The 27,068-nt window shown below is 47.9% G+C and overlaps 2 protein-coding genes across 10 annotated transcripts in view; one reads left to right on the top strand and one right to left on the bottom strand.

The window, feature by feature from the left end:
* Positions 1–13,871, bottom strand: part of bcl2l1 (BCL2 like 1) — a 30,598-nt gene extending 16,727 nt beyond the window's left edge. For 2 of the 6 annotated variants that reach the window (XM_069179670.1, XM_069179674.1), the window contains exons 1-3: positions 13,286–13,440; positions 12,516–12,639; positions 10,016–10,652 (exon numbers count right to left, since the gene is read on the bottom strand). In XM_069179670.1, coding sequence (XP_069035771.1) covers positions 10,016–10,537 — 522 coding nt within the window. In that variant the 5' untranslated portion in view covers positions 10,538–10,652; positions 12,516–12,639; positions 13,286–13,440. The other 4 variants (XR_011181795.1, XM_069179671.1, XM_069179673.1 and 1 more) reach the window with 4 other exon arrangements.
* A 2,016-nt stretch (positions 13,872–15,887) lies between these two features.
* tpx2 (TPX2 microtubule nucleation factor) lies at positions 15,888–25,195 on the top strand. 4 transcript variants are annotated; one of them, XM_069179529.1, is made up of 18 exons: positions 15,888–15,992; positions 16,864–17,003; positions 17,117–17,248; positions 17,369–17,495; positions 17,830–17,970; positions 18,772–18,825; positions 19,003–19,110; positions 19,289–19,419; positions 20,123–20,280; positions 20,402–20,570; positions 21,489–21,627; positions 21,881–22,097; positions 22,776–22,871; positions 22,953–23,126; positions 23,332–23,478; positions 23,678–23,789; positions 24,030–24,217; positions 24,509–25,195. In XM_069179529.1, the coding sequence occupies exons 2-18, from the start codon at positions 16,895–16,897 to the stop codon at positions 24,617–24,619; spliced, it is 2,313 nt and encodes a 770-aa protein (XP_069035630.1). In that variant the 5' UTR covers positions 15,888–15,992; positions 16,864–16,894; the 3' UTR covers positions 24,620–25,195. The 4 variants fall into 4 exon arrangements, with proteins under 4 accessions (XP_069035630.1, XP_069035631.1, XP_069035629.1 ...); XM_069179530.1 differs by having other exon boundaries at positions 18,769–18,825; positions 24,051–24,217; XM_069179528.1 differs by having other exon boundaries at positions 18,769–18,825.
* The last annotated feature ends 1,873 nt before the right edge of the window (positions 25,196–27,068 follow it).

Genomic DNA, 27,068 nt, shown 5'->3' with positions numbered 1-27,068 from the left:
GTCAGATGAAACCAAAATCGAACTTTTTGGCCACAATGCAAAACGATATGTTTGGCGTAAAAGCAACACAGCTCATCACCCTCAACACACCATCCCCACTGTCAAACATGGTGGTGGCAGCATCATGGTTTGGGCCTGCTTTTCTTCAACAGGGTCAGGGAAGATGGTTAAAATTGAGGGGAAGATGGATGCAGCCAAATACAGGACCATTCTGGATGAAAACCTGTTGGAGTCTGCAAAAGACCTGAAACTGGGACGGAGATTTATCTTCCAACAAGACAATGATCCCAAACATACAGCAAAATCTACAAAGGAATGGTTCACAAATAAACGTATCCAGGTGTTTGAATGGCCAAGTCAAAGTCCAGACCTGAATCCAATCGAGAATCTGTGGAAAGAGCTGAAAACTGCTGTTCACAAACGCTCTCCATCCAACCTCACTGAGCTCGAGCTGTTTTGCAAGGAAGAATGGGCAAGAATTTCAGTCTCTCGATGTGCAAAACTGATAGAGACATACCCCAAGCGACTTGCAGCTGTAATCGCAGCAAAAGGTGGCTCTACAAAGTATTAACGCAAGGGGGCCGAATAATTTTGCACGCCCCACTTTTCATTTTTTTATTAGTTAAAAAAGTTTCAAAAATCCAATAGATTTCGTTCCACTTCACAATTGTGTCCCACTTGTTGGTGATTCTTCACATAAAATAAAAAATTTATATCTTTATGTTTGAAGCCTGAAATGTGGCAAAAGGTTGAAAAGTTCAAGGGGGCCGAATACTTTCGCAAGGCACTGTATATGGTCAACAGGAAATGGAGCGCCCATTCCCTTAGCAGACACAGACTTCAAATAAAAGACTGTTTCGAAAAGATAGGTTTTATGTCTGACTAAAAGCGTGCTCCTGAAAACCAGGAATCTCTTATTAACCCCCTATTGAAAAACGCGCAAAACCGCCACCAGTGATGCAGAACTAAGGAGCTGCACAGAGACGAGCAAGCGGCTGCAGGGATCTGCTCACTCGCCGTCCCGGGTTTCTACGTCACCACGCGGTGCAACCGTGAAGAGCCCTTAGACGGGCAGTGACGCACTGGCCCCTGTTCAGGGGGGACAGACGCTCACGGCACATGGGGGCTCAGCAAGCCTTCGGGCCCTCGGTGGCCCCCGGTAGGTCGCTTTCGGACGGGGGGGGGGCGCGCTTGATGAACTCGCGCGGCCGGAAACAGGAGCCCCGGGAGCGGCGTGACGCAAGCCATTTTGAAATGCAACGCAAGAACAAAAGACGTGACGTCTCGGGCCGCAAAGGCAAATTCCCCCCGACGCGAAGCTGACTGTGACCGAGCAGAGAAGGGACCTGAACCTGACTTGAACTGCAAATCGCTGCAATGCAGGGTCACCGGGTCGCAACGCTGCACTCTAAAGCGGTGCTCTGCTATATAACCCATTAGCGCTGATGAGCGCGGACCTGGGCATCGCCTCGCACATAAAATAATCACCGCATCTGTTCCCCGAGAGCGTGCTGGGAAAAAAAAAACATGTCAGGGGTTTATACCTGCAGGCTGGCCTTCCATTCCACTGGCTCAGGCACTTCTATAAATAGGAGGGGGAAGAAAAAAAATCGCTTCTGCTTGGCTGGGCTGATTTGCGACCTCAAAACAGAAAGCACCGTTATATAACTCGCAACGCGTCGGCTGCCGCAGCAGCTGCAGCTACAGCGCTGCTCTGTGTGAGTCTGCGGGCCGGGAGGCGCAACGTAACGGCGCCTCTGCAGCACGGAGGGGCGTCCAAGACACCACCGCGGAGCTGGGTCCTGTCGCCTTCGTGGAAAAAAAAGTGCCTTTGCGGCTTTAAAGTGGGCTCTTTTCACCCCGCAGGAGGCGAACAATGCGGAGCGTTATGCAATATCGGCAGCCCGTCTTTCTGTAAACACAAAGCAAGGCACGTCACATTTATTTTGCAAGGAAATAATCTAATGGCCACTGTAAGGCAATATGCCGTGTTGCAAGAGGGTTGTGCATTCTCTACAAAGAGCGACAAGAGCACTGCCTCGTCATTAGAACCCCTGCAGGGAATATCACTTTACAGCTGCAGAATGCTTAAGAGCGCAACCTGGGATTCAACACGCTCCCCCCAGTAACTGGGAGATGCGATCGGACAGGTTTTTCTATTAGAATTCTGCAAAAAAAGGGTTCCCTTAGGATAGGCTCCCTGAACTGGAAGATGGGATCAGAAAATGGGTGGTTGTTCTCCCTGGATAGAAATGTCGACGTGAGGAGAGAAAAAACGTTTTTGAAGAGTTTAATTTAAAAAGGGGGGGTGAGGCTGCTTAATCAATGCTGTCGAATGGGTCATCAGCCGAGTCCACCAATGTGGTGGAGATATTTACCTTTCAGGGAGTGCGCCAATGCCGGGACAACAGAAGCACGCTGTATTATCAGCGAACAGAGCCAGTTTACAGAGCACACAGAGCCTTCCATTCACAGGGCCTCACACACAGCGACGCACAGACACACGGGGACTGCCTGGTGACAGCAACGGACCAGAGCCCTCCCAGGCCCCGTCAGCAGCTTCATGGAGGTGCAGAAAGCGGAGCTGTACAGCCCCAGAGCGTCCTCCGGTTTCTGTCCCTGTCCGTCTCCACGCCGAAACCAGACCAGCATGGTTTTGCTCCCCGTTTCTCAACCGCGTGTTAAAAGCCATTCGACTTTTCACGCATCCCTCACAAACCCGACGCCGAAACGTTAGGAGAGTGCAGGAGACGGGGTTCGCTTGGCCTGCTTCTTCCCTCAACTCGACCCTGTGTCTCCGGCCTCGCATCCGATGTCTTGTAGGGGCAGCGAAGGGGAAGGGGGAAAAGAACTGAGCCTGCGAGGGGCTGACCTGCCGACAGCGAGCCAGCGTGCACGCCGAGCGCAGGCTGGGAAACTGGGACAGAGAGCACGGGGGGAGACGCAGAGGGGTCAGCGTCTCTTACAGCAAGACTCCGTTGCTCAACATCACCCCACCCCACCCAACAAAAGAAAAACAACACGGAAAAAAAATTTGAGGACAAACCAGAGGACTGGGTCACGCGGGCCAAGGATGAACGCCGTGTGGCTCAACTTCCTGCCTGGCCCAGTGTGGCCCCAGAGGTGCAGGGAGAGACCCGAACTCAGAGGCGTTTTTTTTTAAAAAAACAAAACAAAACAAAAAGACTCGGCGGCCCTTAAGGGTGGCTGAATGAGGCGATGAGCCCCCGAGCTGCACGCCAGAGCCGCCGCCACACTGAGGCCCGTTGTGGTCCTGCTGGAGGGGGCAGGGTCTCTCCCGCCTCTCGCACAGGTGAGTCGGCACAGCTCTGGGACAATGGCAGGGGGGGGGACACTCTCGGTGGGGTTGCTATAGCGATCGCTCACAGGAGAACTACAACTGGTCCAACAGGAGGGGGAGTGCGGAGGCCCAGGATGCAAAGGGCCTGGGGAAGAGGCCGGACACGACCACTCCCACTGCCCTGCGGCGGCACTGGCGCGAGGCTACAGCAGCTGTCTCTCGTGGCGAGGGGGGTGGGGGCGAAAGGGGAAGGAGGAAATAAAATAGCTCTCTCCGCTTCATGCTTCGAGAACGCGCCATTTACAAACGCAAAAACAGATCGAAAAAAACAAACAAACGCTGCTCGACCTGCCTGGCTGGTCGGTTGACGGTGTACACCTGCGCCCCAGCAGAAGCCATCTGCTAACGGCTGAGCCCCAGCTTCCTGCCTGCGCCGGCGGCGCTCTCGAAGAGGCAGGCTCCCCTGCGGGGCCACAGGGGCCCCCCGCCCTCCGCCGACCCGTTCGGTACCAGGGGGACCGAGAGCCGGCCCTTCGAAGCGCTCACCAAAAACAAACAGAACAGCAGCAGTAGCATCAACAAGTTAGATAAAAAACCCCTCAGTGTGAGCCAGTGGTGGGGTAGAGTTCAGTCATCTGACAGCTTGTGGGAAGAAACTTCCAACCTGGTGTAAAACCCCTCTGGTGTTTGCTGTTTTACATCGTGCCGAACAGCAGAGAGGTACCGGTGAATTCTTTCAAGCTCTCTACTTCGCACATCAACAAACTAAAAGGCAAATTACCGGCAAATTAGCATGGCCACATGCTTCTTAACCTAAACTATCAGTCGAGACAAGAACCTTGAACCTGGCCAAATTGGCCTCCTGTCCCCAGAGAGAAAATAGTTCATCAGCAATTCTTGGAAGACTTTTTTTTTTTAAAGAAAAAGACTGAGCTACCAAACTGTCCTCAGGCTATCTGCTGCCTGATTGTACAGCTGACTGAAAAACAACCCTTCCCCTGCAGAACCTCAGCAACAGGCGCTATCCTGGGCAGAAAAAGCCATTTAAACATTAACCAAGTAGTGTCAATCACAAACAAATAATTAATGTTTACCAGCACAAGGCTATCTGTTTTCTGTAGCAACTTGGTTTAATCAAATGCAGATCTAAAACCTCTGATTAATCCAAAATTCATGCAGTAATTGACAGGACTGAATAATTATAATTCAGGATGTGTCATCCCTCCTCTTAGGAATTAAGTGGCTGAACTGTTCATGGAAAAAAATATGATGAACCAACACTCAACTGGGGACAGGGCTAATAAATTAAAAATCATCTGCTCTTCGCTTTCAAATCTTATTAATCATATTTAAGAGTTGAATAATTTAGCATTGCACTACAGTCTGCAGATACCTTGCATCATCTTCAAGAGTGGAACAAACACAGTGTGCGCCTCCTGTTACAGGCAGAACTCTTGAGTTCATCATTTCTTTCCAGCAAACATCAGGTTTTCTGGAGACCCCCCGAGAGCAATCACTTCAGACGTCTGGGCTTTTTAAACATTTATAAGATAAAAACGTGTACTTCCAAGGGTCAACAAAAATCTATACATTTCACACAGAGAAAAACAGAGTAATTACCGCCAACGTATTACCAAACCTCCCAGGATCACAAAACAGCTTAGAAGCGGTAAGTTTCTACCAAAGAAGATTCCTGGTTGCAGTTACAGAAATCTTACTTTCTGCTTATTTTTTTGGGCCAAGCACATCAGCGGGGTCTCGGTTCTGGGGTCTCGGGAGGTATCCTGGAAGGCAGCACACTTCCTTTATGGGCTCAGCCGGTCTGTGAGTAGAAGCAGGAGGGAGGAGGGGAGACATTCTTTCTGAGGATGTGGCTTTCCAGACCCATTCCGGAGACATTTCCTGCTAACGCAACCTTCCCTTCCCCGAGCAGCAACCCCAACCCCCCCCAGTCGACGGGCCGGGTTTCCGGCGTCAGGGGAGCGGGCCGGGGCAAATGAGATCTTGAGCAAATGGGATCTTCAGCACCTGATCCCCCCACTGGGCCAGAGCGCGGTTCCCAGGCCGAGAATTCGAACCTCACTCTGAACGGGGAGGTGCGGCGAGGCTGCGGGGGTGAGCCAGGGGCAGAGCGCCTCCGCAGCGCCGCGCGGCTCTGACCTCATCGACCGGAGGAGCTGCGCGGCGGCCGCCGTGAAGCCGATACTGGGGGGACACACTGTAATCGGGTTTGCTGCCTGCCCTCTCAAAGTTATGACCTGGCCTGACGGTCGACTGTTACCCCCTGGGAAAGATCTCCGCCACGAAGGGGTCACTGGAGCCGCTGAATTCCGTTCCATAATGGACCGTCTACACTGTGTGGCGTCGTCTGCCCTACCGTGCACGTCCTGAGAGATCAGCTCAAATCAGAAATCCAATGCACACGCACAGCAGGGGGGTTTATGGTGCAGATGTACTGTAGTGGAAAAGGAGTGCTGAACTGCCCATGCTGGGCGTCTTTGCAGGGACAGCCTAGGCAGACCTCTCAGCTGTGAGCTACAATATCCCAAACGGACAGACCTCTTGGAGTTTTGCCTTCCCTTCTTAAAACTGGGTCATATCTTGGGGCCGAACAAGAGGCGCTTTTTTTTTTTTTTTACACAAAGGGTTGTGGGAGTATGGAACATGCTATCTACCCAGCCATGTGGAAGCAGACGTCCAGGCTTTCTTCAAGGCACAGCTATAGGAGACCTTTGGATCAATTAACTACAAACCAATGGGCTCCCATCATTTGAGAATGCTCTTATACATGTTCAATGCGAGAGGTAACATGCAACACTCCCAATCCCGAGGAGAGCCAGTGATGTCTGGAATGATGGCAGAGATGAACAGCACTGTGTGCACACAGACTGAAGAGCCCACACCTCCCTGTGCCAGTTCTACAGCCTGGGTGACTCATGCTGTCGTGTGGCTGAGAGCTCATGGCCTTCACATGTCTTAAGTTTAAGAATCTGATTAGCGAGAAATGAGAGATTACAAAACTACAGGGTCAGCACAAGGAATCTGCTAAAGCTTACAAATAGCTGGGCATCTGGATGGATGAGACTCACATACCTTTTGATTAAAGACACGTCATCATGTAGCACTAAGACTTATAGTGAACTGATCTCGAGTGCATAATGAGGAACAGTATAAACGTGCAAAATGGGCACGTCTCTCTCCCAGCAGACTTAAACACCGGCCTGCTTTTGGAAAAGAAAGAGGTCTAGGGACGTTTCCATGTTACCCCACAACCTTCACTTACATCAGTTTAATGTCTTCCCAATTGAAATCTCGATCTATTAGAGATTACGAGGCCAAAGCCACGTACTGAAAGTGAAAAATGGCTTTTAACCATTATGCCATTATGTTCTCTGGCCCTAGAATACCTTTAAAAAAAAAAAACGACTGTGTGACCACGTATTAGGCAAGGGCTTCAAAGATGATTAGATTTCTGGCAAACAAAGACAAAAGTCTAAATGGTTTTCTTTCCTCAAAACTCCGAAGTAAACCTTCACACTGACTGATGGAAGCACTGTTCTGGTTGTCTAAAGGCTGGTGGAAATGGGGCGACTGTATTGTTGCCGCATTCTTTCCCAGGACGTCGAGATGAACATCTCGGTTAGACAAGGGGGCATGACAAACATGGCTCCATTTGCGTTTCAGGTTCCTGTAACCAGCTCTGCCCCAGAGTGTGCTCGCCTCGATTTCAGAAACCAAATTCCTTACACTTATATTGTGCTTTTCTGGACACCCCCACTCAAAGCAGCATTGGGGAGCCCCGCCTTAACGTGTTAAGGCAGCCAAAGTACACCAGTACTCTCACGACACACCAGCTATCAGCAGGGAGGAGAACAGAGTGATGGAGCCAGTTCAGAGATGGGGATTATTAGGAGGCCATGATTGGCAAAGGCCAGGGGGAAATTTGACCAGGACACCAGGGGAACACCCTTACTCTTTTCAAGAAACGCCCTGGGATTTTTAATGCTCACGGACAGCCAGGAGCTTGGTTTTACATCTCATCTGAAGGACGGTGCTTTTTTTTTTACAGAGTAGTGTCCCCGCCACTATACTGGGGCATTAGGGCCCACACAGACCTCAGGGTGAGCACCCTCTACTGGTCCTACTCTTCCAGCAACAACCTTTCCCAGGAGGTCTCCCATCCAGGTACTGAGCAGGCTCACCCCCCCCTGCCCAGCTCCAGTGGGCTGCCAGGTGTTAACCTGCAGAAAACCCCACTGCTCTTGCCTTTCTGACCCCCACCCTCACAAACCACAGGTCTCAGAGAGCCTTAAGACGGAGACCCGAACGTCACATCCACGATTCTAAAGGAAAACCAACCGTAGAAGACAGGAACAACAACCAAAATGTTGTTCTTGACACCCCCCCAGAAGTCACCTCCAGAAGCTGCGATTTGTGTTCAACAGGAGCATGAAAAGACAGAGCTGCCTCCAGCAGAAGCTCAGTCAAACAGCTATCAATCCAATTGCACCAATGATGCTGGGTACAGATGGTGGTCACGGTGTCTCATTCATTAGACTATCGTGACCAGAACGTTCATTCAAGCTTAGAAGTTACATAAGCGTACACTCTCTGGGTCATGTGACTTTAAGGGAATCTGGCCCCACCAAACACAAAAAAAAATGCTCTAACCCTAAACGAGTGGATCTACCAAGTGAAAAATTGAATACGTCGACGCGACAGAGGAAGCAGGGAAAACCACAAACTGTGCTTATTCCCCTCCGAGAAGTGAAACTGGCGTCTGCTCTGTTCCCACTTCCATTCATTCAGACTCGGCACAGCCGCCGCCCGCCCGCGCCTCATTCAGTGAGAGCTTCAAAGCAACAGCACAGCACGCAGGTGGGTGGGGCCCCTCGCCGAGCCGCACGGAGGCCGGGCGACAGTCACGCTTCTGGAGTCCAATTGCGATTTCCAGCATGGGATCCTCAGATCAACTCGCTGCTAGCAAACCCCCAAGGAGACAGGTGGGGGCCGCCAGGGGTGGTTGCTACTGGGACGCAAAGGTCCAGTCAGCTCCAGGTGGACTCGCAGACGTCCCACGGACGCATTTGAAGCCAACCGGCAACTTCGCAGCGTTTCTCCCCGAAAGGGAGGATCGGGCGCCTACGTTAAGGGCGGCGTCTTCCTGCTCCGTGAAGGGGGAACATGCATCTTACTCCTGCTTGCTGAGCCCGCAGCAGGAGGGCAGCTGTCACAGACGAGGAAGTACCGAAGACCCCGCCACCGAAAGCACGCTGGTGAAGTCGGTATTGCATGCATCTGCTTTGCCGCTCTTCCATCTTTTTTTGTTTAAAACTTCATGCTTCCCTAACATGGATTAGTGTCAGCTCGAGCGCAGCTGTCTATTTTTCTAACCCTTTGCTTTTTTTTTTTACAGCGTCGTCCAACCTGAATTGGGCATTGCAACGAGGGAACCTCGCAAATAGAACAGGGCTGCCCAAAGAAAGGTGGTGAGAAAACACACCTGTTCAGCTTTAAAGAACATTCAGCTTCACCAACACCTTACTGAGCGGACTGGAACCCAGACCCTGCCTGTCTAAATGCAGCTCCTCAGCATGTACACAGAAGAGTAAGTCACATTCAAAGCAGAAAGAAAGAAAGGTAAACCGCCCTGACAATCACAATGGAATGCAGATCAATCAAATAAGAGGAAAGGACACTGCGCACTATTTTGCGTTTAGACAGCCCCAGATCTTGACACCCAAGACCATCCTCCTTCTAGCTCAAACGGAGCTAGTCTAATGGATTCAGTCTGGAGCCCACACTGCCCGATCAATGATGTGCAGTGACTATATTTTGTGGGGAACGTAGACAGCTCTGACCCCATCTATGCGTCTAACAATTAGGAGAGAGGTCCCTGGGAATTCTGAGCCCAGGGAGAGAGGGAACACACGGAAGATGCTGTCCAAAACCTTGAAGAAAACAACTGCTTTCTTTGGTTTTTTAAAATCTCTTGTCCGTGGAAGAGCAAAAAAAAAATAAAACCAACCCAAAAAGAGGGCCATTGTCAATCCCCGCACTTTCTCTGGCTCCAGAAGGCTTGAGCCACTTGTCACACCCTTCAGAGATGAGATCTATGAGAAGACGCCCAGCAAGGCAGCTGAAGGCTTTTTCATTGGCACAGCTCAGCCCTGAAACTGATTCCTGAATTGGAAAGACTACACTGGTGGCTGCCTCCATCTGTTGGTGTGCACGAAGCACAGACGCAAAAGTCTGGTCAATGCCAAACTGATGCATCGGACTTAAAGCTATAGAGAATGAGAAAGAAAGAAAGAAGCACCAGGTACCATCAAGAGCGGACTCAGCAGACAACCACATGAAACATCACGGGTATAAACAGAGGGGGAGGGCGATGCAGCAGTCTGGGCCAATACCAGACTCGGGTCCAAATGAGCTTGCCAATGCCCAACGAACAGCTTTAGTTGCTCTCACCTCTATTAATCAAGAGGAAACCCAGCTGCCACCTACTGAGCTCAAATGCACCTGTCTGCACCTGTACGGAGCAATAGCACTGTGGCTAAGGATCTGCCTGTGGCTGGAAGGTTGTGTGAATATCAAATTAAAAAATGAACCACAAACTCAAAAACATCCCCCATGCAAACACACGCGGTCCTAGACCCGGATCATCTCCAGCTGGGGCGCCCCTGTGTGGAGGGGCAGGGGAACTGCACTCACCCATCCTCCCTGACTCTGGATCCAGGGCTGAATGTTGTTGTCCAGGTAGACGGTCATCCACTCGGCTATGCGGCTCACCAGGTTGCTCATCTCCTTCTCCACGCACTCCACGCACAGCGCACCCCCGAAAGCGAAGAGCCCCACGATGCGCCCCCAGTTCACCCCGTCCCGGAAGACCTCGTCCATGACGTGCTCGAAGCTCTGGTAGGCGGTGGCGGGCGTGATGTGGAGCTGGGAGGACAGGTCGCTGAACGCCCGGCCGTAGCGGAGCTCAAACTCGTTGGCGGAGTCGCGCAGCGCCCCCTGCACCGCCTCGATCCCCTGGGGGGGCTGGCGCGACACGGGCCCCCCCCCGCCATTGGCCGCGCCGTTCGTACGCTCCTCTGCGTTCGGGCTCCCCGAACCCACCGCCTCAGCGCCTCCGGTCCTGCCCTCCAGGCTGAACTGGTCCCAGGAGTAGTTCTTCTGCGAGAGTTTATAGTTGATGTAGTAGACGACGAGGTCTCTGTTGCTGTATGACATCTTGTCTGCTCGTCTCTGCCTGCTTCACGCCGCAAAACCCATTCTGGACACAAGGGATTACCAAGTTCCCTTGCCTGGACGCTGCAGTGTCTTTGCTGCCGGCTGACGGTCTGGCCTTTCGGAATGAGAAAAAAAAAAAAGGCATTTGGAAATCCGTCAGGACCGGTCACAAGGAGCATGTGGCACAGATGAAGCACATTTTCCGTTCATCACGGCATGCAAAAGCAAGAAGGCTCATCTCAAATTCATGCACTACCTTGTTCGAAACACGGCCACCAGGAAGCATTAAAAACAACTTGGCAACCAGAGTCTGTTTTTTTTCAAGCTCCAATATGGGGGCTCATTATAAGCTACAGGGTTGGTGTAGGGATCACACTAATTAAAGAATGAAAACAATCTGATGTCTGTTACTGTCTGACAGCGTTCATTAATTGTCCAGGACATGGCAGGAGAGTGTCTGACTGCTCTACACCACATCCTATCACAGCGCCACTGCTCATCTTCTCTGTGGCACCAAAACCCTTCAGAAATTAAACTGACAGGAATTCAATGAACTGCCCTGCAGGGAGAGATGACCACTGACATGGACAGACAGACAGGCAGACAGGCAGGGGTTTCTCAAGTGACCCCCGCAAAGACCAACTCAAAAGACCATATTGAGGCACAAATCAAGACGTACCCCCCACACCATCACCACCACCACACTCAGGGGCAGGCTGGGGAGGAGGGGTCAGAGGTCAGTGATGAACTCTCCAGTTACCTGACTCCTTGATTCCCCGATGCCAGCAAAGAGCTGCCAATGCCCCTGTCCAGAGCTGCTCAAGATGCTCAGATAAAGTACAAGTATTTCTGCTGCCTTGAACCACAGGGAACTGAGACATCACAAATTAAACCCCCAGCCAGGGAAACCTCTACAAACTAGGGTGTCTTCTTTCCCATTTCTAGTGTCTACTGTTTCTGTACACACGGACACGCAAAAATAAACATATTCACAGGCTGAACAATGTGAATAACACCAACATATGATATAATCACGCAGTTTGCCATTACCTAGTAATCTTACACACATAACATTCCCTCCATAACAAACAACACAGCCATTTATGTTTCTAAACAGGAATAAACGTTTTTCCGACGCATATAAATGTTCCTCGGTGTGACAAACACACATTAAGACTGAAATGATGATCAAAGCTGTTATTATTCTCCATGGCGCCTGACCTCATCCAGGTTATCAGAGGCGGCTAGCGAAAGGCCGGAGTATCTAAAACCTAACCTTTCCTATGTTAATCCTGGCATTTGGACTGGTATTTTACCGGCTACGATAACGACAACTTCCTCCACGACAGCTCATTTAAAAGCCCGATGTGAAGGGCCACGGCTCCCGAGACAGATTTACATAGAAATGCGCTATCACGGCCAGACGATCTTTGCCGGATTCCCCGGCCACATACAGTAGGTGTGACTGTGATTTGTGCGGTACCGTCTGCAGATAAATGAGACAAAAGACAGGCTCGACATTTCAGACAGGAGAAGGCTGACATTTAGGGATCCTAGGGTTCGCCTACCGGTCTCCCCTGCGAGCTGCTCTTCCTACCGGAGCGAAACACCGACAAGCAGCCTACCCCACCACACACACACACAATCGGAAGCAATCGCTAACTATTTTATTTACTCAAACACGCCCTGAAAAGGATCAACACCAGTGTCGGGGCTCACAGCGCACGCCGCAGCCAGACAAGAACGCCGTTTGCTTTCTGAAAACCTGCTGGAGAGCACTTTTTTTGGGGGCTCATCGGGAAAAATAAAAATCCAAGCAGAAAATAAAACCAGCACGCATCTCGCAATCCACTGCCGAACTACGGATGCTCCTCGGCGTCGGCGTTTCAATGCCTCGCAAATGGAGCAAGCGAAACATTCTCCATCAAGCCCAGCCCAAGGCTACGACGGACCTGAAAAGGTTCGGGGTGACACTCACCTCGGCAAATGAAAGTCCTGCTCGGTAGCAGCCCTGCGTTGTTTGCCTTGGTGGCAATACCGCTGGCTCGTCCCTATCCAGTCAATTGAGCTGGGCTTCCTGAGTCACTGCACGCTGTCAAACCCTGCAGCACAGGAGCAAAGCAGAACCTATTAGCCAATGCACGGCGCACACGGCCCCGCCCCCTCGCCGATGAAAGGGGGCGGGGGCAATTACGTCCTTCCTACCGTAATTGCACAGTTAGAGGCGCGCACCCGCACGCATGAGGCACAATTACGTCAATAAAACTATACATCTTTGTAAATCGATACGACACATTGCTCAAAGCAAAAAAAAACCGCGACGGTTACGAGTGCATATGAACTGTACATAACATAGTACATAGTTTAGTTTTCCAACAATTAAACGACTGCACTGGCCTATTTTTAAGGCGGACCAACCCAGGTGAGTAATCCATTTTAGGAGACAGTGCACCAATCACACACCACTAACCACTGTAACCCACATTAAAGTGGTTAATGACTACCCGCAACGAATTAAAATCGGCCCTCCACGGTGAGCCGGAAAAAAAAAGTCCCATTCCCCGTTACTCTGTTGTTTTAAGATTCTCAATTTACCTTTGCAGAGTCAACATGATTATAAACCCGTGTGCAGAAGAGGCAGGGAGCCCATTTCTAATTAACCGTCAGCACCAACGTAGTCCAGCCACACACAAACCACCTCTGATTGAAGAAGACCACAATTTAGCACTCGCACATAGCACTACCTACCCCATTCGTTTGAGTACCCTTCATAAATCATGGTCGCTTAACACTAATCAATAATACGGACTAGGATCCGACATTTTACTCATTTCCACAACCCCACTCGAGATCCAGAGGCCAGCCCGAGCCTCTTTGCGCACTACAATTTTCCTTCTGCAGGATATTCCGCCTTTGGGATGTAAAATGACACTTTTTAGACCAACCCTGCTCGAGTAACGACGGGACGTCATGCTTTTTTTACCTCGGTCTTGTGCACACTGGCTTGCAATTTGTAATGCACGTTTTCGGGAAAAAAAAAAAAGAAATCCCGCATTTACACAACGTTATCCTTCTTATGTCGCAGCAGTGTTTTCGTTAGCTAATCAAGGCAGGTCCCTTAACCAACCCCTGCAAAGCACAGTAAGCGTGTTCAATATGGTTACAGTCACGACGTCTGAAATAATGTATTTAAATCTGACCTGATTAAAGAACAGGAAGAGGTTGTAACGCCCTCGTCCGGACTGGTTTTCATCTTTAAACCAACACGGGGTGAAAAACGATGAAACGCTTTAAAATATCTCTATGGTAACGTTTGTTTCCTCTAGTGACGAACCACGCTTCTCCCACTCCCCCGTTTTGTTAAAGACACAGCGCCTCACCGTGGCCGCTGGGGGGAGGTACCACTGCAGGCAGTGAATACTGCCACTTCGCCCCAAAATAGATAGATACTTTATTGATCCCGTGAGGGAAATTGCAGTGCAACAGCAGCTTAACACACACACAACACAGCCACAGTGTAACGAATTATATAATAATAGTACAATACATACAATACAATACAAGAGTTACTCACAGTCCGGACACACAAAGAACAGACTAGAACAGAACAGTACACAGAAAAATCGTATCACACATATGAATATAAATATAGATGTAAATATAGATATAGATATAAATCTAGATATAAATACGTCCCTCTAATCCGTACAGATCCTGAAAATAACCATAGTCACAAGTCACGATATTTCAGATACGTCCTAAGTGATGGGTGACGAATCTTGATAAAAACAGTAGCGAATTAACACTTGTGTTCGGTTTTTTTCATCCTATAGTTAACTTTTATCTATCTGCTGAACTCTAAAACTGTACAAAGGTTAAAGTAGCGTGCGATGTAACCACATGTTTATAAAATCGGGTTCGTATTCAGCATAACACAATATAAGACAGGATGTCCTACAATGCAAAACAATACGAGATGACGAAAATACACCCGGGTCGTCCTTGATTGTTTTCACATTAAATGTGTCTGTTACACCAGAGATCTTTTCATAAAGCACCAGAGAACAGCACGAATTCCTTTCCTGTATTTGGTGAATTTGCATTAAACTAGCAAGCCAGCCGAGCAAGATTTACCGAATAGCCTCCTCTTGTGCCTCGTTTAAACTGTCTGCTTGGAATCTCTGATTCTCATGCTCTGACATGTTCTCTGAAACGGCTTTCTTCTTGGCTTTTAAGAGCGAGGGGCAATACATACGATTGCTGGACAGACACAATCTCTTCTGAGCTGTCCGATCTTAAAACGGTCAGGGGGTACGTGTATATATATGTGTGTGTGTGTGTGCAGTTGAGTATGTATTTGACATGACCGCATGAGAACATTTACAAACGAGAAGAGCCTATTGGATATTTAATAGCACACTGATCCAAGCATGCCATCGTCTTGAGGCTTCAACAATATGGCTGGGTAGCCCGTTCCACGATCTTACGAACCGCTGTGTTTTAAGTAGTTCCCCCTGCTCTCAGTTTTAAATGCACTTTCACCATAGCGTACACTTTTGTCCCCTGAATCGGGTTTTTTAAATGTTCATTCTGAAGTAGTTCGCTGGGTTGACTTTTTCATTTACAGCCTTTAGGATTCCTAATCCGTGCGTCAGGTTCGCCCTTAGTATGTGCTCTGTTCAAGACAGAAAGGAGGGCGGGACTCTCAGCCCCTCAGTGAAGGATATTATTTTAATCCTCGCAATATACTGTATAACACTATTGGTGAAGAACTGCACTAGATTCGACTTCCCAATTTTGTTCCCTTCTATATATTTTCCCTGAAATTCGAAGAAGGCTGCACGTTGCGTGTTTTCTTCTACTTTCCACTGTGGAATGAACAATCTGCTTGTTCTTTTCTAAAATGTAAATCGAGCATATGAATCTAGAGGTTTTGAAGCCGACACTCCACAGTTCTGCTCTTATCTTGCTCGCCCATCAATACAATTTCGTATAACTCGTTAGAAAGGGTTGGACAAGCTTTTCTCAAGTATCGACAAACTGGCCTACATGTCTTATATAGCTGATTTATGTAGATTTTAGATCCCCCCTTAATTCCACATCCTGCACGTTTGACCCAAACCCTTCCACGAAATGGTTATCAACACATCATCTTGACGCTCCCTAAATTTTTACGTCGGTAGTACGTGGCATGAAAAGACTACATTTCCCATGAGCGCTCAAGCCTACCCGAACGATTTCGGCCTCATCACCAATAGAAATGCGCCGAGGCTGCGAGTCGCCTGCTGATTGGCCAGTTTGGAAAGGGACGGATTTCAAATGATAACGGCGCTAGGGGCGGTGTTAGCAGACAGACATTTTCTGCAGAGCAAGTAAAGTAAGGACGGGGGAGAGTTATAACTTTTCTTTAAATACAGTGGATTTCTTACTCATCAGGGAAGAAACTTTGGAACAGGTATGTAATCGTGCATTTAAAATACACGTCTTTTATGTGAGTTGACGTACCTTGCTGGTTTTGTGGCTGAAATGAGTAGTTAGGGCTACTTTGTTGTTTGGCCTAGACGCCGAGCTGTGTCGGACCCGACCAGTATTGTTTGGGTTTTTTTTTTTGCTGGGGGTGTCGGGTGGATTGTTTCTATACAGTTATGTAATCTCTTGGGGGTGGAAAAATACTGCTGAAGTATTGAAAAAGAAAGGATTCTGCGTAGGAATAGGTTCACCTTAACGACAGCATCTCGATTTGCTTCAGTCAGCGTCGTCGTCTAAGGCGGACATCGCCTTTTTTCATATGCTATACCCAAGTAAATAGGATAGGACATAAATAACGCTTCATGCAGGTATATGTGTTTTTTTTTTCCTGCCCGTGATCGCTTCAAACTAGACCCCCCTCTTTCTGATCGGACTCTTAAGCGTGTAGGAGGAATCTTTAGCTCAAACATGGGTTGTTAGGTAAGCCCGGATGGGCTTCCACCTTGATTTTTTTTTTAAAAAAAGAAGTCACCCCAAAAATTCAGTCAGGTGAAAGGAGAGAGCAAAACGTACTTGGTGTGGTCTGGGCGTCGGGAGGCGGTTCGGTCAAAACTTTGAAATTGCGCGTCTCCAATCCGCTGGCAGTGAGTCTGTCCCTCCACCGGAAGAAGGACTTTTCCCATCTGCAAAGTGAGCACCCCCCCCCCTTAAATATTTATAAATACATACTATAATATTCCAGGGATACGACTGGATAGTGTATACCGCTGTAGGGATAAAAATCAGTCGGGAAAAGAAGGCAGGTGCTGCACTCGGGATGTAAGGTTTTATCGATTTTAAAACTTTTTCCCCCCCAGTAGGGACAGAGGAGCTCGGCACGGCGGAGAGATGGACATGCAGCAGGAGGTGTCGATGGCCGATTATGAGTTTGACGCGCCTTCGGTCGTGATTGATTTCAAGTCCCTGGACAGGGAGGACAATGCAGATCACTGGTTCGGTAAGACCGTCTCGGGCTTTTCGCGTTTTTTACACCCTCCTCTTTCTTTGTAAGCTGGTTATATCTGGGCTTGCCTGCCTTTTGTTGTCTGAAACATCTGTTATTGCTTTCAGACCAGATAGCTGAGCCAGAGTCCAAGACGATGGATTTGCATACCACTCCGTTTAAGGCTAAGGGAGAAGCAAAGACCGATGTGCCCAAAGCCTTTGTTTTACCCATGGTGCACGATGCCAATCGCGGGACAGGCAAGCATGTTTATTTGTCACTACCATAACATCCTTAAGTGAAAGCAAGGTCGTTTTCCTCTTGGTTAAAGCAACTTCAGGGCAAGCTATTCCAGCTTTCTGGGTGATGTCCCCTTTCAGAGTGCGGCGCCGAAGGAGAGAAACCGTCTGCTCCTGCTGTTTCTTCAAACTTGGTGACCTCCTGGAGCCACTGGCCATCTACAGACAACCAGCCTCAGAGAAAGGCTCTTCCAGCACAGCCCAGGAGGTAGGAGGAGCCTCTGTCAGACAGTCTTACATGCTGGAATTAAAAATGGGATGGGGGGAGAAATGCACAGTCTTGTCCTGTTCTGTTGGACTGTGCTTTCCGGTTTTGGAAATTGCTGATCTGAGTGCCACTTCGTTCACCCGTGGCATGGATCTCCCCAAGAGCTGGTGAATTTTTACTTGGCGGATAGCTTCTCAGAGTTCCACATGGTGTGAAATTACAGATCACTGTGCACTGTCCACCAAGGGCGGGGGGAAAAAAAACCCTCTGAATTCAGGAAAACACTTTTTAACTTTCTTGTTGGCGTTGACTGCTCTGTCCCTCACCCGTTTAGAGTTTCTAAAAGATTGTCCGGCCATCAGAAGATGGAAAACCAGCGGAAGCAAATGGCCAAAATTCGTGAGGAAAAGAGGAGGAGTGCAGCAGCCACTGTTCCTCATGCAGGAGACCCTCCTGTTAAAAAACTAAGAAAAAGGTAATCTCAAAGGAACTCGACGATGCCTGGATTTTCTTTTTTTGTTGTTGATCTGTGCCGTACAGCATGTAGCAGTAATTGAACTTTGAGTTCTAGCAAACAATGTTTTCATGTATAAAATCTCATTACTGACAACAGGTATTAATATAATGTTATGAAACTGGTAAAAATCAGCAATTGACCGAGCAGTTTAGTGAGTAAGTGAAATTATTATTCATAACCCCCAACTTGTACGTGATTTCTAATGATATTCCCAAGTGGCTGGCATAACCAGAGGCACGTGAATGCTGTATTCTCTATCACAGCTTTGTTGAGAGGAGTAATTCGGCCCACCTGGTTGATCATCCTTGCTTTATGCTTTTTGCACTTATCAGCCATAACCAAGAGCTAGATAGAGGTAAACTAATTCCACACCAGAGTAAAACAAGGCAGACTGAGCCCATGTTGTGCCCCTGTGTTTGAACGTTCAGTGTTGGATGGAAATCCATTGATTAGGCAGGCAAAGGCAGAGAGACATGTAGGTAATTGGGCAGAGGCAGTAAGGAGAGACTGCTTGCAATAATTTAATTCAGGGCTGCATGCACCATATACATTTTTAATGGCAACAGGAAGCTGAGCAAAGGTGGGCCTGGTCAGTTCTGAAAAGAGTCCTCTGGACAACCAGACTTTTATTTACATTAATCTTAGTTAATAATGCATGTGTAGTTTTTCCTTTGTTTGAAAATCCTAAAGAATCTTTTTAACTTGTGTAGTGATTGTCCATTAAAACTTTGGGTTGCATTTTTGCTCAACTTCTAGCAGAAATTTAAATCTACCTCAGCTGTCAAGAGCAAATGTGCCTCATCGAATAAAAAGGTAATTCACTTTTGCCTTTGTCACACTAGGGTGTACAGTGGTGACGCTGGGAGTTGGAGCACTCTGCTGTTCACTTTTTCTAAGGGTTTAGCTTTTCAAATGTATTACACCCCGGGATACTTGATTTGTGCCTGGATGAATGTGGAAATGACTGACAGTTTTCTTTAATTTTAATAGGAGTGCAAACCATACTACTCGGGAAGAGACGATTTCAGAAACCACCAGGTGGGCTAATGAGTCCCAAACTAAAGGCAGATTACGATCGACCACACCAACTGTGCTCAAGTAAGTGATTTGCAAGTTAGACGAGCAAAAGGTTCCTAATCCATATTGCAAAAGCATTTAAGGCCCATCTGGGGTTCAGAGTTTTCTTGTAAAGTTTGCTTTTATGTAATAACTGGACCGAGGCTGTGAGAAACTACCACGGAATTCGGAGCATCTTGCCTTTTCTTCATACTTGAAGGAGAAGCAACTCGTCGGCCAAGTTTAAAAGCACAGAGCAGCAGGAGCTGGAGAAGATCCACAGTCTCCAGAAGGAGGTGGCCGAGCAGCGGAAGAAGAATGAGACCACCTTCAAGGCTGCCATTGCTGGAAGTGAGTCTTGATAGCTTCCCCTCCCTTTCTGAAAACAAGAAACTCTCAAATTCTGACAAATTGGTAATATTTAGCCAATGTTATTCAGACTTCTCAAACGCCACTCGGAAAAACTGTTTGGCCAATGAACCCCAAGCATGGTAGTTCTTCTATCGCCACATCACCCTTCGTTCAGTTACTTTCGAGTCTCAGTGCAGTTAACGTGGTGCAGTAGGATTCCTGTTTTAAGTCTGAATGGGTGTCTGCTAGCTATTTGTTAAAACTATCTGAACTAACGATGATTGGTTTGAAAGACTGTAGGTTTTGTCACTGAAATCTTGCTTCAGAGTTCTAGTTGCATTGATACAAAGTAGTCGTATTTCTGTCACCTCCTTGGTGAGACATGTCTTGTGCTGCAGCTCTTCAGTCAGTTGCTAGTAGTCTTCTAGGTTCTCTAAATGGCTTTTTTGGTTCTTTCTTGGAAGTTCAAGCAAACCAGAACTATTCTGAGACTAGGATCACACCTCCCCCCTTCTCTCAGTGACAGACCTGAGTGTTGATAACTGTTTTCCCCCCTGCTCCCGGCTTTTGCTCTCCCCTGCTTTATCAACTGCCGGTTTTCTTTCTTCCCCACACCTGAAGAAGGCTCCACAGCCGAAACGTTTCTCTTCTTTTCAGCGTGGGGGGGAAAAAAAACCTTTCACTTGTTCCTTTTTTTCTTTAGGTCAGCCGGCTAAAAAGACCGTCATTCCCCATACCGTTCCTGTGGACTTCCACTTTCGCACGGATGACCGGATTAAGCCGCATGGTGACCACCAATCGGACACGAGCTACAAAGAGGTGGATTTTGCGGCCCAACTTCGGAAGCACCCACCTTCGCCTGTGTGTACCTTTTCTTTCTTCACGTGGTTTGCATGCCTGTAGGACACTCCTCCCTTGCTCTTTCAGGGTCCTATGTAAGATTTACTTCTTTGTTTGTGAGGATGCAAATGTTGTGTTTCAGGCAAAGGTTTCAAAAGGCCACACCATTCCCAAGCCTTTCAACCTGTCCAGCGGCACAAAAAGGAAGTTCGAGGAAACGGCTTACGTCCCCATGGCGCAACAGATCGAGCAGTTTCAGAAACGCACTCCTGCCCGGTATCACCTGCGGAGCCGACAGAAGGAAGAGAAGGGTAATGTCTCTTACATTAACTCACCCTGCAACTCACAACTGGCAACCCACTGGAGCTCAGCGGGTGTGAGCCTGGTCAGTACCTAGATGGGAGACCTCCTGGGAAAAACTAAGGTTGCTGCTGGAAGAGGCGTTAGTGGGGCCAGCAGGGGGCGCTCACCCTGCGGCTCATGTGGGTCCTAATGCCCCAGTATAGTGACGGGGACACTATACTGTAAACAGGCGCCGTCCTTCGGATGAGACATAAAACCGAGGTCCTGACTCTCTGTGGTCATTAAAAATCCCAGGGCGTTTCTCGAGAAGAGTAGGGGTGTAACCCCGGCATCCTGGCCAAATTTCCCCATCGGCTGTTATCAATCATGGCCTCCTAACAATCCCCCTCTGTGAATTGGCTTCATTACTCTGCTCTCCTCCCCACTGAGAGCTGGTGTGTGGGGAGCGTTCTGGCGCACTATGGCTGCCGTCGCATCATCCAGGTGGGGCTGCACATTGGTGGTGGTGGAGGGGATCCCCATTACCTGTAAAGTGCTTTTAGTGGAGTGTCCAGAAAAAGCGCTATATAAGTGTAAGCAATTATTATTATTATTATTATTAATGTTAATTAATATTTGGTGTATGGCTGTTTAGCGCTTCTCGCAGTATAGGATGTTTCATTTAATCATGGAAGGAATCGGACTGATCCTTCTCTGTCTGTAAGTGGATGTGTGCCCAAAGGAATTTTGATCTCTAAAACAAGTCCCTTTTTTGTGGTTTTGTATATTAATATATTCAGTAGTGTATATTAATATTCTGAGAGTTTTGCACCCATGTATTAGTCTTTTCGTAAAAACTTACGAAAAATGTTTTACTGATGTCATGTGTTGAACATGTTTCCAGGCATGTCAGTCTTTGAGTGATGGAGAGTTTATTTTGCTTTCAGGTCCCTCGCCTGTGAAGAATATCAAACTAAAGATAACCGATCCCAAGACGCCCCAGCTGCTGACCAGGAAGCGGACCCGGCCTTTGTTCGTGAAGAGCACTGCTGAGATAGAGGCAGAGGAGATAGAGCAGATTCACCAGTAAGTATTTGTGTGACAAAAAGTCGCCCTTTTTTGCTAAGTGACATGCTGAGCTGTGAATTTGCTGTTACAAATATGGATGTTTACAGCTGAAATCCAAAAGGTACAGAAGGGGTTACGTTTGAACCATCTTAAAGGTGTTCCATTTTGTATGGCTTTTAGTGTGCCGAAAAGCCAGTCGGCTGCCTTCCGGTTTTTGTTAGGTCAAGCTTGTCCTCCATCCTTCATTTCTTCTTGTTCCATGTCCTCTCAGGTTCAAGTTTAAAGCACTGGAGCTGAATCGCAAAGTCCTGGATGGAGCTCTTGTGCCGAAGAAGCCTCCTGTGAAGGAATCCACCCAGCCCATCGGCTTCGACCTGGAGATCGAGAAGAGACTGCAGGAGAGGGAGGCCAGCAAGAAGCCAGAGGCCCAGGACGAGTATACTTTCCATTCAAGACCACTGCCTGTGAAGATACTTGAAGATGTCGTGGTACGTTGCCTTTTCACCCTGGCTTGATCTTGGTGAATCTTGAGTCTAATGTTTTTGCACGTCGAATCGGTACCAATCGTTCAAGGTTTTACTGATGACTGAAGAATCAGTGTTTAGTGGCCAGGTATTCTGTCTTCCTATTGTAATGAGAAAGCTCCATTTGCTGTACATTTAATTAAAACCCATGTTGCTTTGCATGTCATTAATATGCATTGCAGAATCTCATATTTCTAATATTTGCAATGGCTGCTAACGAGGTTTTAATTCTAAAGAAGTCTGTTCAGAAGACTTGCTGGTGTCTTGTGATACAGATGTACTACAGCTTTGAGTTTAAATCTTATGCTTTTCCTTCACAAACTATTTAGAAAAGCACCAGTTGTGTATTCCTCAGCGTTATGGCTGCCACTCCTGTGCTGATGTGGAGACATTATTCGTCTGGGCTCTAGACTTGGCACTGTCTCACCTGTGAGTGTAAACGGTGTTTCCCAGTGACATCATCCTGAGCTGGAATGCTGCCCTGGCCAGTCGGTCCCAGCTCTACCCTAGCAGTGTGCAGCCGATCATGTCTCATCACTGGGGGGGATACCGACCTGAGCCGGGGACTTCCGTGCCAGTCTAGTCACCTGAGAGCTCCAGCTGGGCGGCAGTTTGTCTTACAAACTCTTTCCTGTATAACAGGGTGTGCCCGAGAAGAAGCACTTACCCCCAACGGTACCACAGTCTCCAGCTTTTGCGCTGAAGAACAGGGTCCGCATCGAGACCAGGAAGGAGGAGGTACGTTATTATTCTCATTTAGAGTTCAACTGTTCAAGCAGCCGTTTTAGAGTTTTTATTAAAATGCGTCTGTCGTTCCAGGAGAAGGAGTGTCCTGTGATTAAGGCCCATCCAATGCCGCACTTTGGACTTCCTTTCCAACCCAAACCCCTGGAAAATAAACATGTGGAAGTGTGTCCGTTTTCATTTGATGCCCGCGAGCGCGAGAGACTGGCTCTCAAAGAAAAGAAATTGGAGGAGCTTCGCCATGAGGAGGTAACTATTATGAACGGTTTTCTTTTTTTCCCCTCTGCCTTGTGACCCTTCCTAATGGACAGCTAAAACCGCTCCCCTTTTCACGTTCAGTATTCTCGCTTGCTCAGAAACCCCTGTTAATGACGCTCCTCACGATCCAAGCTGTTTTCTGTAAAACGCAGCAGCCGGTTGAATTCACCCCCATGCACACAACTTTATTTTGAAGGTTCCCAACTTCAAAGCTCAGCCGCTGCCTGACTTCAGTGAAGTCCACTTGCCCGAGAAGAAGGTGGCTGAAGCCACCAAGGTGCAGCCCTTCAAACTGCTCATCGATGAGCGGGGCGCCAAGAAGACCGAACACTGGGAGCAAGCGGTGAGCCTTCCGAAGTCGTCGTGAACGTCCGGGTCTTCCGGTTTTGGGATCTGTCGGGGGTAGTGTTCAACTAGCCTGTGCTGTTTGGATGCTCTTTTGAACTTGAGTGTCCGATGTCCGTTTTTATGCCGGGACGCCTGCCTGCCTCCCAGAATCCGGGCTCCTCTGTGGCTGAAAAAGCTTGACCTTTCTTTTGCAGCTTAAGGAAGAGTTGAGGCAGCAGGCCGAGGCTGCCTCCTTCAGGGCGCGTCCCAACACCGTCACCCACAAGGAGCCCTTCGTTCCCAAAAAGGAGAACAGACCAACTACAGGTATTGTAGAGGTTTTTGTGAAACCTGTTCTCAGCTGGGTAAGGGTGGTTCGAGTGCACAAGAGCTCGAGTATTTCTCATTGTTGCACCGATACACGTGCATCTCGCAACTATTGAGAGAAGCAGTGCTGCTGTCAACATGCAACATGGTGAACTATTTCAGCTGCACACTTTTCCTGGCTTGTTTTGGGGTTCGGTTTTACTTTCCAATTTTTTCCCCCCATTTTCTTTCTATACTTAGAGGCCCTTTCTAATTCCGTAGTGACAGAGGGATTTCAGTTGTCTACAGAGCGGCGGGCGAAAGAACGAATGGAGTTTGATCACATTGTCGCAGAGAAAGAGAGGCAAAGGGCGCTGAAGGAAGAGGAGGAGAGGAGGGAGCAGGAGGAGAAGGCAAAGGAGGAGATATCGAGACTCCGCCAGGAGCAGGTAGGCGTTTCAGCTCCTTGGTGCCCCCTGACTTTTTCCTGCAACTGGTAGTCTTTCAGTTGTTTTACAGCATGGAAGGTCTGCGAAACTTGTTGGTGCTACATTTTTTTAACTTGCATTTTGATTTTTGTCTTTAAATTTAACCTGCTGTTAGCCCTTGTAGTTTAAAAGAATCAGCCTAACTTAAGTGGAAAACTCAAATGTACCCTACGATCTGTGTAAAAAGCGTTGCTATGGTTGCCCATCGTATTCCTTTCTGCCCTGACCTGGATTCTTTTTGCACTCTTGCAGGTGCACAAAGCTCAACCAGTCAGACGTTACAAGCCATTGGAGTTGAAGAAAAGCGAGGTTTCGCTCACAGTTCCTCAGTCCCCCAATTTCTCAGACCGATTCCGTGTGTGAAGTGATGAGCTACTTTATGCAAGCTGAGACTCCAGGCCAACATAAGGCTCTTAAATCTGGCCATCAGTAACTTTAAAGAACTTTTTTATCCTTATTAAGGACTTTTTAGTTGAATAATAACTTGGCTTTCTGGCATTTTTATTCCTAGCATAGTTTTCCTGTTGCTCCCATGACCTCAGACCATTTAAATGACACCTTTAGTGTCCTGTGACCAAGCTGGTCAGTCACTTGTTTGAAATTCTTTGGCTAGTATTGGGAAAGTTGGATGTCTGGTGTAGGAAAAGGCCGTATTGCAGAAAATTAATCATCCACATGTTACTGGCTTTCAACCTGCTCCAGTATCAATGTGCAGTCCATAACCCTAACCCTGTACTTGCTGTTCCCAGAATGCTTTTCCTCTGTTCTTTTTACCATAAATGTAAAGTTCACGTTTTTATTTCTTGTTTGCATTTTGGGATACCGAAGTGATTTGTGATCCTTCTGATATGTAAATAACCTGACTAAATGTTTTAGGGTCTTGTTCGCTAGTATGTATAAATACTATACCTATTCCTTTGAATAAACAGACTTCTGAAACATGTTCGTCACTTCGTTTTTTTTAATGATTTTTTTTTTTAATGCCTGTGACCTGTAAATCAAAGGTTCTTTACTCTGGGGTACTCAGTTTGGTGGTCCTGCTGCCCTAGGGGGTCTTCAACCCTCTTCCTGGAAGGCCTCGGTTCAGCAGGTTCTGTAGGTTAACCGCCAAATTGTAAAGGCGGTTCTGCATGATGAGTTGTAGGTCCTCAAAGATGTAAAGAGATCTTCATCAATTGTAAATAGCCTGGGATTAACAATTTGGAGCGTAAACCAGAATGCAGGGGTTTTACCAGGTCGGGATTATCCTTTTGCCTTGTTTTTGTGTTAATCCACACCACCGTTTTCCATCTTAAACTGGGGAGTATAAAGCTCCAGTCTTCAACTGGCTTTCATTGCATGTCTGATCTTGATTGATTAATGGAGTTAGATATCAAATCACTCGTTCCTTAAGTCAGTGGTCAGTGGGGAAATGTAAAGTGTTGAACAGAGGAATCTGAGCCTAGACTGGGTTTCTTAAACTCTGTTCTGAATGTCTTGGAACCTTTGAAGGCAGGTCCCATTAAGGTACACTAGCTGGTTTGAGGTGGAGGGGGCAGACTCGCGATATTCCCTGTGTGTGTCATCCACTCTCCCAATCAAAGTGTAGATCCGCCTTGTGCCCTGCACTTCCTGAAGGAGCTCAGGGTCGTCGGGATCCTTGTCAGGAATATGAAGCTTTTTGATCAGGGGTGAATAGATTTCCTTGCATGAGGAATTTGCTCAGCCGTTTCAAGCACATGCCTTCTGAACCCACTAGATGGTGTAAGTCTCATCCTCAAAGGGTGAGCTGCCTTGGTGTTCATAAAATGTATTCCTTTGCTATTAGTAGCCTTAAATGTTACATTAGTAGCTTTAGTAACTTGAGTGTGGTACCCCCTATGAAGTACCTACTGTGATAATGCTTTGAATAACCTAGTTGTACAGGCACAATTTTGAAAGTAATATTTTAAATTGGAGGCATTGAAAGACTTCCTGTGTGTCAGAATTCTTGTCCCTTATTCGGCGCTGCTCTGGCTTTTAATTCTGTAGCACAGGTGGGCAATAAATTGCTGACCCGGGGGTGACTCTGCAGATCATTAAAACGAGGTTGGCAGTTTAAGTGGCTGTGGCAGCGGACGGTGGCATGCTTCTCCGAGCTGGCCCGCTTTGGGAACAGCCTGTTCTGGACGGGGAGATTAACATTCTGCATCCCCGCCCCGGGAGCTTTTAAAAACGGATGGCGCAACAGTGGGGCTTCAGGTTTCTCCCAGCTGGACGGGCGGCTGTGCCTGTGGAATGTGACGCACCAGTAGGAGCGAGCTTTGAGACTGATTGTCAATATAAACCAACTAAAAAAATACCATTTGAACTAAAAGTATATATTTCTCGGACTACCCATACCCCAGGTGGCCTGCTAGTTGAGGTTTATTTTTCAAATTCATGACTTAGGTCTGCTTTTAATGCTGTATCGTGCCACCTGCGCAGTTACTAAAAGATCCTGATGTCCTTGTAGGTGGATTGTCTTGATTTAACCCATGAACAGCAGTTGACACTAACCCCAGTAAATCAAGTATTCTACCGCATGATGCTCTTTGTCTCATGGACCAGAATTTCCACACCAAAGACCCAGCATCGGGACTGTGGGCCCAGTGGGGTAGGTGGTGCCGAACTTCACATGAGACTTTACACCGAGGTCCTGCTGGAGAGGGATGCTAACCTCAGTGTCCTGGCTACATTACTCAGGGTTTGTGCAGTCTGGCCTTGCCTGAAGTTCATTCCATTCATCACAAGTGAAGTAATGACAAATTCAGTTAAGAGATGTTTGAAAACAATGCAGGACTACCATTTTAAA

This window comes from Lepisosteus oculatus, chromosome 16, assembly GCF_040954835.1.
Source record: "Lepisosteus oculatus isolate fLepOcu1 chromosome 16, fLepOcu1.hap2, whole genome shotgun sequence".
NCBI lineage: Eukaryota > Metazoa > Chordata > Actinopteri > Semionotiformes > Lepisosteidae > Lepisosteus > Lepisosteus oculatus.
The sequence above is the reverse complement of the archived record's forward strand: the minus strand, read 5'-3'. Positions and strand labels throughout refer to the sequence as shown.